Source organism: Nicotiana attenuata, unplaced genomic scaffold (genome assembly GCF_001879085.1).
Source record: "Nicotiana attenuata strain UT unplaced genomic scaffold, NIATTr2, whole genome shotgun sequence".
Lineage (NCBI taxonomy): Eukaryota > Viridiplantae > Streptophyta > Magnoliopsida > Solanales > Solanaceae > Nicotiana > Nicotiana attenuata.
The window spans coordinates 117048-135437 of record NW_017670411.1 but is presented as its reverse complement, the minus strand read 5'-3'; the positions used below and the strand labels follow the sequence as shown (position 1 = coordinate 135437).

General features: G+C 39.6%; 1 protein-coding gene across 2 annotated transcripts in view; it reads right to left on the bottom strand.

Moving 5' to 3' along the window:
• Window positions 1–5868: 5868 nt before the first annotated feature.
• LOC109239055 (regulator of nonsense transcripts UPF3-like) overlaps window positions 5869–18390 on the bottom strand; it is an 18577-nt gene continuing 6055 nt past the window's right edge. Inside the window, exons 8-13 of one of the 2 annotated variants that reach the window (XM_019405559.1) lie at window positions 11158–11231; window positions 9465–9836; window positions 9315–9375; window positions 8880–8989; window positions 8731–8784; window positions 5869–6519 (exon numbers count right to left, since the gene is read on the bottom strand). In XM_019405559.1, coding sequence (XP_019261104.1) covers window positions 8746–8784; window positions 8880–8989; window positions 9315–9375; window positions 9465–9836; window positions 11158–11231 — 656 coding nt within the window. In that variant the 3' untranslated portion in view covers window positions 5869–6519; window positions 8731–8745. Of the gene's footprint in view, window positions 6520–8730; window positions 8785–8879; window positions 8990–9314; window positions 9376–9421; window positions 9837–11157; window positions 11232–18390 lie in introns of both variants that reach the window. The other variant, XM_019405560.1, reaches the window with a different exon arrangement.

Sequence of the window (18390 nt, the reverse complement as noted above, 5' to 3'; positions counted from 1 at the left end):
TAACCTCAACCACAGACTCTCTAAGATCCTTATCCACCAAGATACCCACTCCATTCTTACCCCTCACGACTCCAGAGTACCACAACTTATATCCATCCGCATTCCTCGCCTTCGACCCTGCCCACCTAGTCTCTTGGACACACACTATATTAACCTTTCTCTTCTGGAGAATTTTTGCCAACTCAATAGACTTACCCGTCAGCGTGCCTTTGTTCCACGAACCGATCCTCAATCTACAAGCTCCCTCTTTCCCCTTACCCTCCTTTCCTCTCGTCCCAACCCCTGACCCCCTCCTCACCCCCCTACTCACCCCCGAAACCCCTCAAGGACATGACCTTACTCTACCATCCCACACCACAGCCACTATACCTACAACAAACTCCGAACAACACTAACACAGACCCAAACTAGATAATAATCGGTTGCAACTACAAGTATTCTAATAATACGCTTAAAGTGATGCTAACTAAATAGCCACAAATTAACTAACAAGGAGAAAGAGACAAGAAAACGGTAGGTACCAACTCCCGATGGAAAGAACCTGGAAATATGACTTGATGCGCCCGGTGATGCTCCGTTCTACTCGCCCGTATGCCTCGCGCTTGCCTGGGCAGCCGCAGCAATTCCTGCGAATACAACCCGAGTGCTTTGGAACCCGACGTCCAACCCTTTATGACGGCCAACTGGCCTGCCCTGCTACCTGAAATACACACAACACACCACGGGACCAAGAAAAGGAGGGGACTGTCATCGGAACGGTCGCCAAAAAACAATGCCGGTCCGAGAAACAGTGGTACGGCGAAGAAAGGTTTGAAGAAAGGGAAACACAGAGGAGAGTGGTCTGGTGGGGTCGGAGAAGCAGAAGGAAGATGAGACGGCGCCGGTGGGTCGCCGGACGCCGGCCTAGCTACTGATAGGGTTTAAAGAAAGAGGAAGAAAGAGAGGTATGCGAGGAGAGAGAAAGGAGAAAGAAAGGAGAGAGAGAGAGGTACGCGGGGAAAGAGAGAGGAGAGAGAAAGGAGATGAGGTCATAGACTTAGGAAACCATGGATTTAAGACGAAAATGAGAAAGATCTTACTCAAGGTCGAGCCAAATAGCCTGAAATAGGCAAGAAAACCCAAAGGGTGTAAAGCAGACTTGCCCTGGTCCCTTGGGAATCTCCTCAAGGATCTAGGAGATGGAGATACCATAGCATATAGGAGGCCATTAGAGGCCTGAGGTGGTGAAGAACCACCATAGAACGGCAGTAGGCTAGTGACGGTGGGGCGGGGGGGGGGGGATTAGGGTTTCTGTTAGAGAGCGTTTGAGAGACGAAGAGAGGAGTGACGGCGGGGAAAGGGGGAAATGGTTAGGGTTAGGGGGGTCTTTTGGTTTAATTAAAGTAGGGGAGTCCTGGACCGTTGATCAAAAATGATCAACGGCCAGGATTGGCCAAGGGGTTTGGGTCGGGCAGGTAGGGAATTGGGCCTAAGGGTTTGGGCTAATTTTATAAGGGGTATTGGGCTGGTTAGTTTTAGGCTAAAATTGAAATAAAAGAGGATGTATTATTAAATACCCAAAGTAATTGAATAAAATTAATTTGTATAATAATTAACTAATTACAAAAAATGATTTGTATGCATGGAAGTGCTTTAAAATAATTATTCAACATTTAAAAAATATAATGGACCAATTTCTGGTAAAATAATGCAGTGATGTGTACATGGGCTATAATTGCAAAATTAGTGCAATTGTAACCAAAAGGTGTAAATCTGGCCATTTGTGAAATAATTAGAACTTAATATAACTATAAATAGCAATATTAAGTCATGAAATGCTATAAAGCCATTTGTGATGCGATTTGTAATTATTTATGTAAATAAAATACTAGGATAAAATTAATTTAAAAATATAGAAATTATGAAAAAATATCAAATGATGCTATGCACAGTTTTGAAAGTATATATGTACTTTAAAAGTATTATAGGGAAAAAGTGGGTATCAACAGATACTATTACTTGACCATTCTCATCTTTCTTTGGGGAAAATGGAAGATTTCCCTTTTTGATCACCCGCCAAACTTAGATGTCATATGACATGGTGTATGTTTTCATACGCACTTTCCAATGAGAAAAGTGTTGTCCGTTGAAGTATGGTGGTCGCACTTGAGAGGTTCCTTCTTGAAATAATGCACCAATAACTGTGTTTGATCCCATGATCTTTTCCTCACTAGCTGTTAAGCAAAGTTTGTGAGCCTTGCTCTGATACCAATTGAAAGTACAAGAGGGGGGGTGAATTGTGGTCTATTAAAAAATAGTCGACTAACGATGATTTTAGTTGACTAGATTTCGTGCAGAAGGAAAAATAACAGTAAATAGAAAGAGAATGACACACAACACTTTCAATACTGGTTCGGTACCGGTGTGGTACTTACATCCAGTTTCTCTTGGGTCACAAGGGTTCCCTTAGATCTTGAGAGTAATTACAACAAGGATGTTTTTAATTCGTTCACCATCAACGAAGTATAGCAACAATGTATCTTGAATAATGACACAACTCTCTTTTGTGTTCTAACTCTTCCTATTTTTTGTAACACTAATAAATTGAGGAATACAGTGTTTAGGTTAAGAAGTAGAGAGATTTCGAAAATAATGTTTGTAGTTGCGCAAAACTTCCATTTGTTCTTAGCAGATTTCTTATAGGAGAGTTGAGAGCTGTTGAACCTTGACTGAGTTAGAGGCACGGGATCTTCAAAGGGATTTGACCCAAGGGGTGCCTCTCGAATCCTGCTCTTGGGAAAGGCCGGATTCGTTCATGACTTTCCTTGTCACGATCTTACATTGAGGAGAAATTTGATCCTTCGATTGAGCTAATTGAGGATACCGGATATTTGCTGGAAATAGCTCCTTGATTTGTAGTCTTGATTTCCTTCGATTGAGGCTGAAAGGATATGATAGATTTGGATTCCTTTTTCTTGTCCATTAATTCAGCAACACATCTTTGGATAGCTTCTCATTAGTTTTCTTTCCTTTTGTTGATTCCTGATTTCTGCAAAACAAGGTAAGTAAATTTGTCATCATTGAAACTTAGATTTTGACTTAACAGTGGGGACGGAAAATAGGGTAGGAAATATTGGAAAAGAGTTTTGAAAAATATTTTTCCTTCTTTTGATAGGGAAAATATTTTCCTCCAATTGGAGAAAAATGAGTTGACAAGGAAATATAGCTCTTTTAAGTGTTGAACCAGATCTTCTTTCTCAACAAAAGGACAAACATTTTCCAAACAAGCCAATTCAAATGAAACCCTGCTTATCCATTCTTTTTGTGATTCAAATATTGTCCCTTTTTCATGCCAAGAATTATTTGCAGGTAAATATAAACACTAATTATCACGTATAAGCAAGAAAAACACTTCAAGTGTTAATCAATCCTCAAAGAGATGGCTTAGAACCAATAATTTGTTATCTAATAGATCTTTCATAGTACTGTTGGCGGAGGATGGGAAAGGAGGGGCATTTGCATCTATACCCGCTTTTTGGGTCACCTTTTAACTTATACCCGCTGAAGTTTGAACTTCAGAATGTTTTGCCTGAAGTGTAGCAAAACTTCAGATATTTTTGCATGAAGTTTGGCCTGACTTGCAAAGGCAATCACGCAAACTTCAGTTCATAGTCCAAGTGGCAAACTTCAGTTCAATAAAACTACAGCATGTTTTGGCTGAAGTTTTTGTTTGTAATTACTGAACTTCAGCATTTTAGAAGCTGAAGTTTTGTTCTGTATTTGCTAAACTTCAGCATGTTTTAGCTGAAGCTTTGTTCTGTATTTGCTGAACTTCAGCATATTTTAGCTGAAGCTTTGTTTTGTTTGTGATGAACTTCAGCATTCTAGGGCTGAAGTTTGTATTGTATTTACTGAACTTCAGCATTCTTAGAGCTGAAGTTCTAAACAACAATGAATTTAATAAATCATGATTAGCAACGATTGATGCTATTCATTTCAATGATTAAAGAATAAAAAATATTTTCGACATGAAAACAAGTTACTACAGATAAATTAGAACCAAAAATCAATGTGCCTGTAAAGCCAAAATATCTAAGAGGTTAAATTATTGTGAATAAGACCAAACTGAACATAATGGGACAAGCAAATATATATGAAGCATCATGCTAGAACGCATAACAATATCTCAAGCTTCAGCATTCAGAAACGAAGGAGGAGAAAGAGGCCTGAAGTTGTTTAAGCAGTGGGTACAAGTTAAAACTTTTTTAAAAAGTAGGTGTAGATTAAATGGTTAAAATATCATGGTATAGCCAGTTTTCACACTGGTCAATGAAAAATAGCCAGCGTTTATCAAGTCAATGAAAAATAGCCACTATTTTGCTGCAACAGAGATCGGTCCAGTATAATATACGGGAGTTCTGGTGCATTTGTGTACGAACTCCAGCATATTATGCTGGACCGGTATACTTTGCTAACTCCTGTAAAATTTGCGGGAGACTGGAGCACCAGTGCTCCAAACTCCAGTATATTATACTGGACAATTATACTTGCTGGAACTCCCGTAAAATTTGCGGGAGTTCCAGCATAGTTATGCTTGAACTCCCGTAAAATTTACGGGAGTTCAAGCATACTTATGCTGGAACTCCCGTAAAATTTGCGGGCGTATTTTTCCGGATTTTGAACAGTGTTTTCGCTCAGATTTAAAGTGGCTAAATTTCGATGACTTTTGAAACTTGGCTATTTTTCAACGACCAGTGATAAATGTGGCTATTTTTGAATTTCTCCCGATTAAATGGGGGTGACCAAATAGGGCGCCCCGTGCAATTTTTACGGGAAAGGAGCGGCCTAAGAAGTGAATGTTGGGCTAATATTTTTCTAATTATCATTCGCACACAGGATTTGGAGATTTATCATCATATCACCGTAAAATTAAAACTTGCACGCAATATTTGGACAAAATATGACTCGCAATTTACACTAGTTCACCTATTAGGAGATGTGACAAAGTGATATTTTAATATAAATGAGGTGCCTATTTTGAATTCTATAAGGTCACTGAAATTTGAACTCCGTGCATTTCAATTCGATGGTGAGCTTTTATCAATGGATTACCAACTTGGGACTAAATTAAACGCAATATTAACCATTTCTGAATAAAAATAATATCTATTTTATACTAAAGAGAGGATAATTTATAGCACAAAAAGCTAATCCATCAAGGCAATTATTATATCTTCGATCCCAAGCATCTATTAACTCCTAAATATTGCAAGTTCTAATCTTATCCCCATCTAATCATAGAAATATTGTTCAACGGGGTTGAAGTTTGGTTCCAACCCATCTATACTTGATCATTGAAACATTGTTTACCGGGATTGAAGGTTGGCTCCGACCTATGAACAAAATGGAGCAAGTAGTCAATTTTGGCATGTTCCACTTTCCTGCAAGGTGATGATACCATTAGCTGTGGACAACAAAAAACTTACTACTTAGACTATTGAATTCCTAGTTAGAATACACTAAATTGCTGTCCCTATTTGAAGCACTTCAGTCTTTGTTGGTGGCAAAATGAGACTTAAAACCAAAATTACTAGTAGGAGGCACCCATCGCAACTCTGTTTTCTAGGTGTTTTCAAGTCTATTTATTGGAAAATTGGTCCGAATAGAGTTGCCTCTGCATGGAAACAAGTGTAAATTCATACTTTTTCGGTGGCTATGGACTTGAACAGAACGTTTCACATGAGAAGAGATCTTTCCCTCGTTTGTTACCACATTATCAAAATATTGGAAACAAGCAGCCCTCAGCTTCCTCTTGTTGGGAAGGGGAAGAACTGAAAGCAACTCAGGTAAATCGAATAAATGAAAAATTAACGACCTACAGATGCAGAATTGCTTAAATATATAAACTGCACTATTATTTTGGACGGCTGATGGATCAACACCAAAATGCTCTTTCATTTTACCAACAAACCTTACCCTAGCACACCCCAACAGCACACAAGTAATGGGAATCCAATTGTTCTACGCTTCAGCGCTTGGATTTTGCTTAGATTAACTAGCTCAAACAAGCCCTATCTCCAAAGTCAAGCCTAGAATTAATATGGGGTTATAGACATGAATAAGTAGTGTGGGCACTTCCCGTGATCCCACATTTGTATTTACAGTTCAACAAAAGCTAAGTTGCCATCTAAGAAACTATATTTTCTTGATTATCAGCCGAGTCAAAGGCAGGAACGAGGAATCCACAGCTCTTGATGGTGAAAAGACGCCATCACAAGGAACGCCAGCCGAAAATTGTGGTGATATGTCATTATAATGACTTTCTTCCCTCGTGCTCCTATTCCTGACCATCTTTGATTCAATCTGATCAAAGATTAATTCTAAGGTGAACACCAGTGCCTGTAGCACCCTGGTGTATCGAAGTTCCATTTGAGGTCTTTGCTGCTCCAGCAACCTTGCTCACACCTGTTCTGCCAAGCAAAGAGCGCTCCAGCCACTATATCGTTGCATACTTGATATGGTAAACAACCAAGTATTTCACTGTAGAAAAATCAGATAATAGAATTGAAGACATCAAAAAATGGTTAATTTCTCAATCAAACATAAAATGCATTGAAGTTATGAGAGTTTATCATAAAGTAGAAACACCAGATAATACTATTGAAGACATCAAAAAATTGTAAACAACCAAACATCAGGCATTAAAGTTCTCAGTGTTCATTTTCAAAACAAGTGCAGCCATCTTTCTCTCTCTTCCCCCAACTAGGTCCTGTCCCTGCCCACGAGTTTTTTTCCCTTTGTGGGGGTGCGTGTGGATGGCAGTTTTGCCTTGTTAAACTTGCCAATAAGATCTAGGTACCTAAATCAAACCAAGTGGCATGGAGGAATAGATAGACGAAGATATGTGAAGAAAATATACAAAATAGCAATACTGACATTTTTGGTGACCATTGGAGTAACCAAGACAAGAAACACTCAACTAGGATCCTTCTATGGATCCTAGCTTTACCGTAGTAGGTAGTTCTAGTACTGATCCAGCAATGGATCGTAGTTCAGTAGTAGATAATCATGTAACACCAGCCATCCTTGGTGCCCAGTGCACCTTGCCCCCTGTATCTTTTGCAAATCAGTAATGAAGCTAAGTAATCTTTTATGACCAAAAAAACGACAAGAAACACTCAACTTTTCAAACAAGGGCATCTTAGAATTATATTTGATAAAACCCACCAATGAGCCTAGTCTGGAATCCAACTATTTCTTTTCAGCCATAAGGGAAATGCATAACCGTCAAGAAGAGTCCATGAGAAAGCATGACGCAAACAGTGTTATTAGAAACCATCATTTTGTTGCTTAAAACGACGGAGAGATGCAAAGAGAGGGGTCATCGCCTCATGGGAGAAACAATGCACTTAACTTTAGGATGCACACACTACACATAGTGAGGTGCTAAGCAATTCTATAAGACCAACAACAACTATGCTCAGTCCCAAACAAGTTGGGACCGGCTATATGAATCCTCACTTCTTCATTTAGCTCAACTCTCTATAAGACCCTTGTAAAAAAATCCCTATAAGAAGCACTCGCTTCTTTGAATTCAGCTAAAGATGAAAAATAACAGAATTGTTGTTTGAGAAATAGGACTCTTCTCCACTTAAACTTCATCAGTCTTTTTGGTGATCCTGTCTGCTTCATCTTTCTCGAGTTTGCTAACACTTCTTCTACTACTTATGTTTCTCCGCCGCTTTTGATTTGCTTCTTCCTTCTTGTTATTCTTCAAAGAATGTTTTTTCTTCTGTTACTTCTAGGATAGGGAGTCATCTACTTATACTTCAGTTTCTGAGTTTCTCTCTTGCTTCTCCCTTCTACTCTCTTGGTACAATTATTAAAGCAATTAAGATTATATATGATATTGAATATTACAAATGAAACTTAATTCTTTTAATGACGTTTGATTAAAATTGAAAAATTCACTCTGCCATTGAAGTTATCTTTCACTGTCCTTGTTGAAATTTTATTGGTTTACTTTGAATTATTGTATTAGTATTGTAGTTTTTGTGTAATGGACGCTCGAAATTACTGAATTTAATGGCAATTTAATGTTATTGGTACTAAAGACATTTTTTTGTAGTTCTGGTGAATTGTGCAATTCATCTGTGTGCTTTGCCACTTCTCACTCAAATCCCCACCTGGCCTTGTCAGTCTTTGCACTTTATTCCTTTTAAAAATATTGGTGGCAGATATGTTAATGCCAGTAAGGCCAACACCAACAAAATGTATAAAAGTACAAAGGAAACCAAATGTAACAGGGAAAAGTGTCAGTTTTTCAACCGACACCAGTTACTGATGGATAAAAGAAAAATGGACCACTAAATTCCATTACCCTGAGCTGCTTAGACAAAGCCTAAAACCGCAAAATAATCCAGGACACATCCATCACTCCTCACACATATTGTTGCCTATGGTTGAAAACAAACTGCTCCTTTGTTTGTTCCAACAAAATGAAATTGCATGCTTAACCTAATAGACAGCACTTACCCCAAAGAGATGGTCCCATGCTTTCCAACCATCAAATTAAAAGAAGTAAATATCATAATACTTAATCCCTCTGTTAACCTTATATTTTAAGGCGTCAGCTATTTAGGAATGTGTAGTGGTGGGTGTCATACATTCACTTCTTTTGCCGAATATGTCTGTGGAAGAAGAAAATTCAAGTAAAAACAAAGTAAACACCACATGGACCACGAAACTTACCATTAAATAACATAACTAAGAACCAGAACTTGACTTTTGAACCCACACTTGTTTCTGCATTTACATCATAGTCCATGCAAGCACATTAGTAAATGTACATAGTAAAAGCAGAGATAAGTACAAAATAAGACTTTAAAAAGAAACCAGACCTCAAGAGAACTGTAGGCAGAAGTACCTCCCTTTCTCACGGGTTTTCCTTCCCCAACAGAAGGTCCATCTGCATCCCTCAAACCACGACGACTACCATGTTTATAGTTACCTAGATTCATCAGAAACTTTTGAAGTAACCACAAAAGAACCAATAGCTACGAGACAAGAAAAAATTAAGCATAACATTTCATGTCGAACTCAGCACAATCATCTCATGGCCTTAAAAAAAAGACTATCCGTTATCAGCAGAAGAATGAGAATTACGCCCACTTCGAATCAGTCTGAACTCACAGCCGTGCGCGATTGGTACATCACTTTTCGCTTCTCCTTGACCCCCAGAAAAAAAGAGTATGATTTCAAGAGAAAAAACTGAACTAAAGGTAATCTTACATACAGTGAAACATTTAGCTACAATTACGAGGTAAGATGCATACACTCTCCTTTGAAATCATAAGAGTTTATTTTCCAATCAGAAGATTTTGAGAATGTATCCATCTGAAAAAAGGGCAAAATTAGTTGTTAGTGATACAAGTTAACCAACCTTCAACAAAATCTCGCACTTGGGAAGATTGTTCATCACTGGCCTGTGAACTATCAGCACGGCGAAGAGGAGCCCAAACACCACGATCAGGCCTATCTCTATTCCTGGAACGTCTTTCTTGCTTCTCAACGTGGACAACATGCAAGTCATTTCCAGCGACCTTATCCTCATTAGCTCCACTAGTATCCTTCTGAAACAACTGCATACTTGGTGGCCGAGGAGGTCTCTTGTCCTTATCCTGTATTTGATTCTCTGACTGAGATGCTGATTGATTCTGCCGAGCATCCTTGAGAAGAATACTTCTGATGATCCTGCCACTTGCCTCTTGGCGCTGGTTCTGTTTTGGTGCAGATGAACTAGGTGAATTCTTGAGAGTAGATGTCACATTCTGTTGAGCTAATGAACCACTAGAAACCTACACAGTTAAGAGAAACAAGACTAAGTCCCAGGTGGCAGACAAATTCGAACCTAAAGAAATAAGAATAACCTGAGAAAATATTGATGTGTTATACCTTGTAACACAAAGTTGCAAGTGAAAAAAAAACATCATTAAACAACTATGTAGAGACAATAATCCTCTCTAACAGGGGAACCACAGCTTGCAGAATCTGATAATCACATCAAAATCCAGAAGCTTTAGAATGTCATGCCTCCAGACTTTCTCATTCAGGCAAGTAAACCCATAAAAGATATAGTACAATATCTTGAACATCACTTTGTCTTTTTTACCGAATATAGAAGTTTACACCAAGTATTTCATCTTCCAGGGAACAATACCACGTGAAAGGCACCTTTTCTCTGTCAGGGTAATCCATATAATTTGGTAATAAATAGATTCTAAGTTGCTCCGACACGGCAGTTTAGGTGCCGCACCCATGTCGACACAATACTAGTATGGATGTGGGTATGGGATCCGTACTAGATCTGGTCAGATAATTTTGGGTACTTTGACTCACGACAGATGAAAAAATTCGAGACGAGATACAATTTGATTCCCGAAATCAGAACCAAAACTAGGGTTAATTTGAAGAAAATAGCGTACCTTATCTAGGAAATCAATCCTTTATTTATCTACAACTTGAGAATAAAAAATACATCCACACTTTACAAGCTATATGTAAGTATTCCACAAAAATTTTCATAATTTACAAATATTTTTATATTTTTATTATTTTTAGTCGGATACCCGCACTCGTATCTGTACTAGGATCCATATCCTCGAATCTTAGAATTTACATCTCGAAGGATCTGACCTCTAGATCCGCACTCGTGTCCGAACAACTTAGAATAGATTACTATATTATAGTCACCCAACGGGAAAGCGGCCTACTCTTAGATTTTGTCACCTCAAAAATGAAGCAATTAAATCTATATAGAAAGAGGTTACGGCAAATTCTATGAACATATAGATCATAGCCGGTTAAAAAATTGTTGGTAACAAAGAATATGAGCAACGACACAGCAGATGACTTCATTCATTCAACCTAAATGGTATTAGCAATAGGTCTAAAAAATCTTCGAAATATCTAGTATCTTTTGTCTCAATTCGCTTTACCAATAAAATGGAAACTGTTCTGCACATGCTATCATTTTCCCTTGGTATAGAGAGGCAAAAAAGTGCCAAGGCCCTTCAATGTTCCCTTCTCTGTGTCCCCCCCCCCCCTTCCCCCCCCCCCCAAAAGATAGTTAAAAAAATAAAAGCTCTCTCATTGTGCTACTAAAGAAGGAAAACTTACATTAGGACCTTCTTTTTCCTTCCCCTTCAAGAGAAGGATTTTCTTCTTCCCACTATCAGCAGTTACAGAACGACCTGAAATAAATTAGACAGCATTATAGGCACTTTAAACAAAATGCAACCTGCGCAAGTAACAATGACAAGAATGGTGCAGGGGAGGACATTCTGATTATCTCCACCATTAAATGATGAAAGCACAAGACTTTTTATGCAAGTAAAATATCTCTACAACAATCAAATAGCCAATAATTCAACCAAACTTCACACTCTAACCTCCAACCAAGTGATAAGCATTCAAGACACCAGGTTGGATTATAAGATAGAAAAGACATGATATGCTATATCAAGATATCCTTTCTCTTCTCAACTTAGACTTGGTCTCCTACTTGTGTACATCCATCAGAAAATTTTGATAAAAACTTTTCTTAATAAGTATATGAAGTTGATAAAAACATAGGAAATTATCCATTAATATCTTTTTTGAATGAAAAATACAAATTGAACGAAAAATACAGACAGCAGCTGGCTATGACCCAGAATTTTTTCATGCAAAGAATGACTCTTCCCATAAAGTACTTCTACCTTGGCGCATTATAGGTGAAAGGATCAAGACCCATTTTTGCGTTCGGGGTTTTTCTAAGAGCTGTCCATGTTTTAAGAGAATAAACTTCTAGTTGCCAAGAAATAGTCAAATGCATAAAGGATTCAAGTTGTTCGTCCAAATGATACCATATCTTGGAAATAATGTTGTACTGTGAAATAACAAAAGGAATTCTATGTGGGCCACCTTTTATTGCACTGTATTTTTGCTTCTGAACTATGGTCCTTCATGATTGCAACGGTCAACCTTCAATGGGAACTTCCCCGGGCATAAGCAGAGACAATGGCGAGAAGGATATTGAATCAGTGGATGCAAAGAAAAAGAAGCTGTAGAAATTCGTTCCTTTTTCACATCAGCAGAGACAATGGTGAGAAGGATATTGAATAAGTGGATACAAAGAAAAAGAAGCTATAGAAACTCGCTCCTTTTGCTTCTTTTTTTGGGTCTTGAGAATGACAAGAAATAGGAGTACTTTCGAAGGGCTAGAGCAACCATTAGTTGAGGGTCAAAATATTATCTTTTACTCCTTTGTTCTATTTATGTGGCACTCTTTCTTTTATAGCATGTTCCAGAAAAGAGTGACACCTTTTTCTATATTTAGAAGCTTTTTAACTGTAAACTTCCCATTTAACCCTTACTAACATCTTTCAGCCACAAAAATTAATGCCATGGCATGTTTTAGAAAACAAGATCTAAGGGTACATTACGTATGTCCAGTCAAGCACCACCATATAAGATGGTAAGGAGGGACGACTATTTCTTCTGTTAATTTTGGTGTAAAGTGGAAATACTAGCTTTTATTGAGAGTTGGCTATAATTTGGGAGGCTCAATGCACATGATCACTACACCTTTGTGAGTATCATATCATCTCGTTGAAGTATAAATGAACTCTTTTGATTTATCAAAAAGATAAAGACCGAATGTTTCAGTTACAACTTCTCTGTATATCAAGCAAACCAAGCTCACACATGTTTTATCTATCCCATCAAAGCCAAGTCCAACAAACTCAAATAGCTTGCGTCTCTACTCGTGTAGCATAGTATATCCTCACTCGAGGCCGAGATCAGCTAGCTAACAAACAAAGAGAAATGCATTTTGCCTTAGCTTGATTATCCAACGAACATATCTCAAATAAAATTTTATCGAGTAATCATAAAGCCAGTATGTTTTGCTCTCGACTCTCGGAAATAGGGTAAAGATTGCAATTCTATACTGTAATACAACAACAGCACTCAAAGTGAGCCGAGAGTCTATCGGAAACAGCCTCTCTACCAGCACACGGTAGGGGTAAGGTCTGCGTACACACTACCCTCCCCAGACCCCACTTGTGGGATTACACTGGGTTTGTTGTTGTTGTTGTTGTTAACAACAGCACTCAAAGATAAAGTTACATATGAAGTATACCAATTCAATAAAAAGCTAAAATCGGAAACTAAGATAACTAATCATAGCACAAATATTTGTGATATGGCAGGCTGGTTAGGTGTTATCGTTCCCTACTGCTCTACTTTTTCTGGCTATCATTTGGCATTAACATCTGTTAGAATAGTCATGTAAATAGGAGTAAATAAATAACCCTAGTCCAATATATATTAGGAGTAGGACATGTTATGTGTGTATATATATAGGGCTCATTGTAACATATGAATATACATCAATAATATATTTTCTCCCGTGCTTTCTCACATGGTATCAGAGCAACCGTGAGAAATTTATCGTTGTGCGTCATTCCAACGATATCCGGGAAGAAACAACTCAGTTACCGTGCAATTTTCCGGTGACCTAAGTGACTAATTGCGTCAAAGTCACTAATTATCAGTGTTGTGCAAAAACCAACACCACCACAGGGTTCCCAAGGCTCCGGCGACCAAACCCCAGTAAACCCCACCGGAAAACACCCCCTCACGCGCCCTCACGCGCCGGCGATATTCCGGCAAATCTGACCCACGCGCCCCCACGCGCCGGCGCGTGAGCACTGTTTCGGCCATTTTTTGAAAATCTTCCAGTTGGACAGTCGGATCGCCTAGTAATTCCGAGTCTGTCCATACCTTTTTCGTTTGATTCGGACCACTTTGAGTTTTTCCGGCGACTACACTGATTTTTCCGGCAGCTACAGTACTTTTCCGGCAAACACAGTGTTTTCTTCATCTGTTTCAGAGAATTTTCAGTTGATTCTTTTTGTTATTTGGTGATAATCCAACCATGTCTTTGGGAGTCGATGCTTTCGGGTCTAGAAACCCGGGTTCTGGCAGTTCCGGTGTTATGATTACCTCAGAACCTTTAATGGGAGGTTCAAACTACTTAGATTGGGCTTCATCTGTCGAGTTGTGGTGTAAAGGTCAAGGAGTTCAAGATCATTTAACAAAAAAGGCTAGCGAAGGTGATGAAAAGGCCAAAACACAGTGGGAGAAGGTCGATGCTCAGTTATGTAGTATCCTGTGGCGATCTATTGATTCCAAGTTGATGCCCTTGTTCCGTCCATTCCAGACATGTTATTTAGTTTGGGAAAAGGCTCGTAATCTATACACTAATGACATATCTCGTTTCTATGATGTAATATCGCGAATGACAAGCTTGAAGAAACAGGAATTAGATATGTCTACTTACTTGGGACAAGTTCAGGCAGTCATGGAAGAATTTGAGACGTTGATGCCAGTTTCTGCTAGTATTGAAAAACAACAAGAGCAACGACAGAAGATGTTTCTAGTTCTTACACTCGCTGGACTCCCTAATGACCTTGATTCAGTACGTGACCAGATTTTGGCTAGTCCAACCGTCCCCTCAGTTGATGAATTATTCTCTCGATTACTTCGCCTTGCTGCAGCACCTAGTCACCCAGTGAGCTCATCACAGACACTTGACTCATCTGTCCTCGTATCCCAATCAGTGGACAATCGGGCATCTCATACTATGGAAAATAGACGAGGAGGAGGTCGTTTTGGAAGATCTAGACCCAAGTGCTCCTATTGTCATAAACTTGGACACACTCGTGATGTATGCTATTCTTTACATGGCCGCCCAACCAAAAATGCTTATGTTGCTCAGACTGAGACTACAGGTAACCAGGGATTTTCTTTATCTGAAGGGGAGTATAATGAGTTCCTTCAGTATCGAGCAAGTAAGCAGACATCTCCACAAGTAGCTTCTGTTGCTCAGACTAATACTTCTGTTGCTGGTAATTCTTTTGCTTGTGTTTCCCAGTCTAGTCCTCCTGGACAATGGGTTGTGGACTCAGCCGCTTCTGATCATATCTCTGGTAATAAATCACTTTTGTCAAATATTGCGTATTCACAGTCTCTTCCCACTGTTACTTTAGCCAATGGGTCTCAAACCAAAGCAAAAGGAGTTGGACAAGCGAATCCCCTACCCTCTGTCACTCTAGATTCCGTTCTCTATGTCCCTGGCTGTCCTTTTAATCTTGCATCTGTTAGTCGTTTGACTCGTGCCCTCCATTGTGGTATATATTTTATTGATGATTCTTTTATTATGCAGGACCGCAGTACAGGGCAGACGATTGGAACAGGACTTGAATCAGAAGGGCTTTACTACCTTAACTCCCTAAAATCCTCCAAGGCATGTCTAGTTACAGATCCTCCGGACCTAATTCACAAACGTTTAGGACATCCAAGCTTATCCAAGCTTCAGAAGATGGTGCCTGGTTTGTCTAGTTTATCCACATTAGAGTGTGAGTCATGTCAGCTCGGGAAACATACCCGAGCCTCCTATCCTCGTAGTATTGAGAGTCACGTAGAGTCTATTTTTTCTTTAGTTCACTCTGATATATGGGGTCCTAGTAGAGTCAGTTCAACCTTGGGATTTCGTTATTTTGTTAGTTTTATTGATGATCATTCAAGATGTACTTGGATTTTCTTAATGAAAGATCGTTCTGAGTTGTTTTCTATATTCCAGAATTTTTGTGCTGAAATTAAAAATCAATTTGGTGTTTCCATTCGCACTTTTCGCAGTGATAATGCCTTAGAATATTTATCCTCTCAATTTCAGCAGTTTATGACTTCTCAAGGAATTATTCATCAGACCTCTTGTCCTTATACCCCTCAGCAAAATGGGGTTGCAGAGAGAAAGAATAGGCACATCATTGAGACTGCTCGCACACTTCTCATTGAATCTCATGTTCCGCTGCGTTTTTGGGGCGATGCAGTTCTCACAGCTTGTTATTTAGTTAATCGGATGCCTTCCTCTCCCATCCAGAATCAGATACCGTATGCAGTATTGTGTCCCCAATCACCCGTATACTCTGTTCCCCCTCGTGTTTTTGGGAGCACTTGTTTCGTTCATAACCTAGCCCCTGGGAAAGATAAGTTAGCTCCTCGTGCTCTCAAGTGTGTCTTCCTTGGTTATTCTCGTGTTCAGAAGGGCTATCGTTGTTACTCACTTGATCTTCGTAGGTACTTTATGTCCTCTGACGTCACATTTTTTGAGTCTAAACCTTTCTTTACCTCTTCTGACCTTTCTGACCCCCTTGATATATCTGAGGTCTTACCTATACCGACCTTTAAGGAGTCTACTATAGCTCCTCCTTCACCTTCCGCCACAGAAGTCTTACCCGAGTCTCCTATAGCTCCTCCTTCACCTTCCGCTATAGAAGTCTTATCCATTCCAGCCGTTGAGGAGTCTAGTGTGGCTCCTCCTAGACTCCCTGCCACAGGAACACCACTTTTGACATATCATCGTCGTCCGCGCCCAGCATCAGGTCCAGCTGATTCACGTCCTGCACCTGACCCTGCTAATACTGCGGACTTGTCTCCTCTTAATCAACCGATTGCACTTCGGAAAGGTATACGGGCCACCCTTAATCCTAATCCCCATTATGTCGGTTTGAGTTATCATCGTTTGTCATCACCCTATTATGCTTTTCTATCTTCTTTGTCCTCTGTTTCCATCCCTAAGTCTACAGGTGAAGCATTGTCTCATCCAGGATGGCGACAGGCTATGATTGACGAGATGTCTGCTTTACATACGAGTGGTACTTGGGAGCTCGTCCCTCTTCCTTCAGGTAAATCTACTGTTGGTTGTCGTTGGGTGTATGCAGTCAAGGTTGGTCCGGATGGTAAGGTTGATCGTCTTAAGGCTCGTCTTGTTGCCAAAGGATATACTCAGATATTTGGGCTCGATTACAGTGATACCTTCTCTCCTGTGGCTAAGATAGCATCAGTCCGCCTTTTTCTATCCATGGCTGCTGTTCGCCATTGGCCCCTCTATCAGCTGGACATTAAGAATGCTTTTTTACACGGTGACCTTGAGGATGAAGTTTATATGGAGCAACCACCTGGGTTTGTTGCTCAGGGGGAGTCTCGTGGCCTTGTATGTCGCTTGCGTCGGTCACTTTATGGTCTAAAGCAGTCTCCTCGAGCCTGGTTTGGTAAGTTCAGCACAGTTATTCGAGAATTTGGCATGATTCAGAGTGAAGCTGATCACTCTGTATTCTATCGGCATTCTGCCTCGAGTCTCTGTATTTATCTGGTGGTCTATGTTGACGACATTGTTATTACCGGCAATGACCAGGATGGTATTACTAAATTGAAGCAACATCTCTTGCAACACTTTCAGACTAAGGATCTGGGCAAACTAAAGTATTTTCTGGGTATTGAGGTCGCTCAGTCTAGCTCAGGTGTTGTGATCTCACAACGAAAGTATGCCTTAGATATTCTTGAAGAGACAGGAATGACAGGTTGTAGACCGGTTGACACTCCGATGGATCCGAATTCTAAACTTATGCCAGGACAGGGGGAGCCTCTTAGCGATCCTGCAAGATATAGACGGTTGGTTGGTAAATTAAATTACCTTACAGTGACAAGACCTGACATTTCCTTTTCTGTGAGTGTTGTGAGTCAGTTTATGGATTCTCCGTGTGATAGTCATTGGGATGCAGTTGTTCGCATTCTTCGGTATATAAAATCAGCTCCAGGCAAAGGTTTATTGTTTGAGGGTCGAGGCCATGAGCAGATCGTTGGATACTCAGATGCTGATTGGGCAGGATCACCTTCTGATAGACGTTCTACGTCTGGATATTGTGTCTTGGTAGGAGGAAATTTGGTGTCCTGGAAGAGCAAGAAACAGAATGTGGTTGCTCGGTCTAGTGCAGAAGCAGAATATCGAGCGATGGCTATGGCGACATGTGAGCTAATTTGGATCAAACAGTTGCTCAAGGAGTTGAAATTTGGTGAGATTAGTCAGATGGGACTTGTGTGTGATAATCAAGCTGCTCTTCATATTGCGTCAAATCCAGTGTTCCATGAGAGAACTAAACACATTGAGATTGACTGTCACTTTGTTAGAGAAAAGATACTCTCGGGAGATATTGCTACAAAGTTTGTGAAGTCGAATGATCAGCTTGCAGATATTTTCACCAAGTCCCTCACTGGTCCTCGTATTAACTACATATGTAACAAGCTCGGTACATATGATTTATATGCACCAGCTTGAGGGGGAGTGTTAGAATAGTCATGTAAATAGGAGTAAATAAATAACCCTAGTCCAATATATATTAGGAGTAGGACATGTTATGTGTGTATATATATAGGGCTCATTGTAACATATGAATATACATCAATAATATATTTTCTCCCGTGCTTTCTCACAACATCATAGAAGAAGTGACTTATATAAGGGGG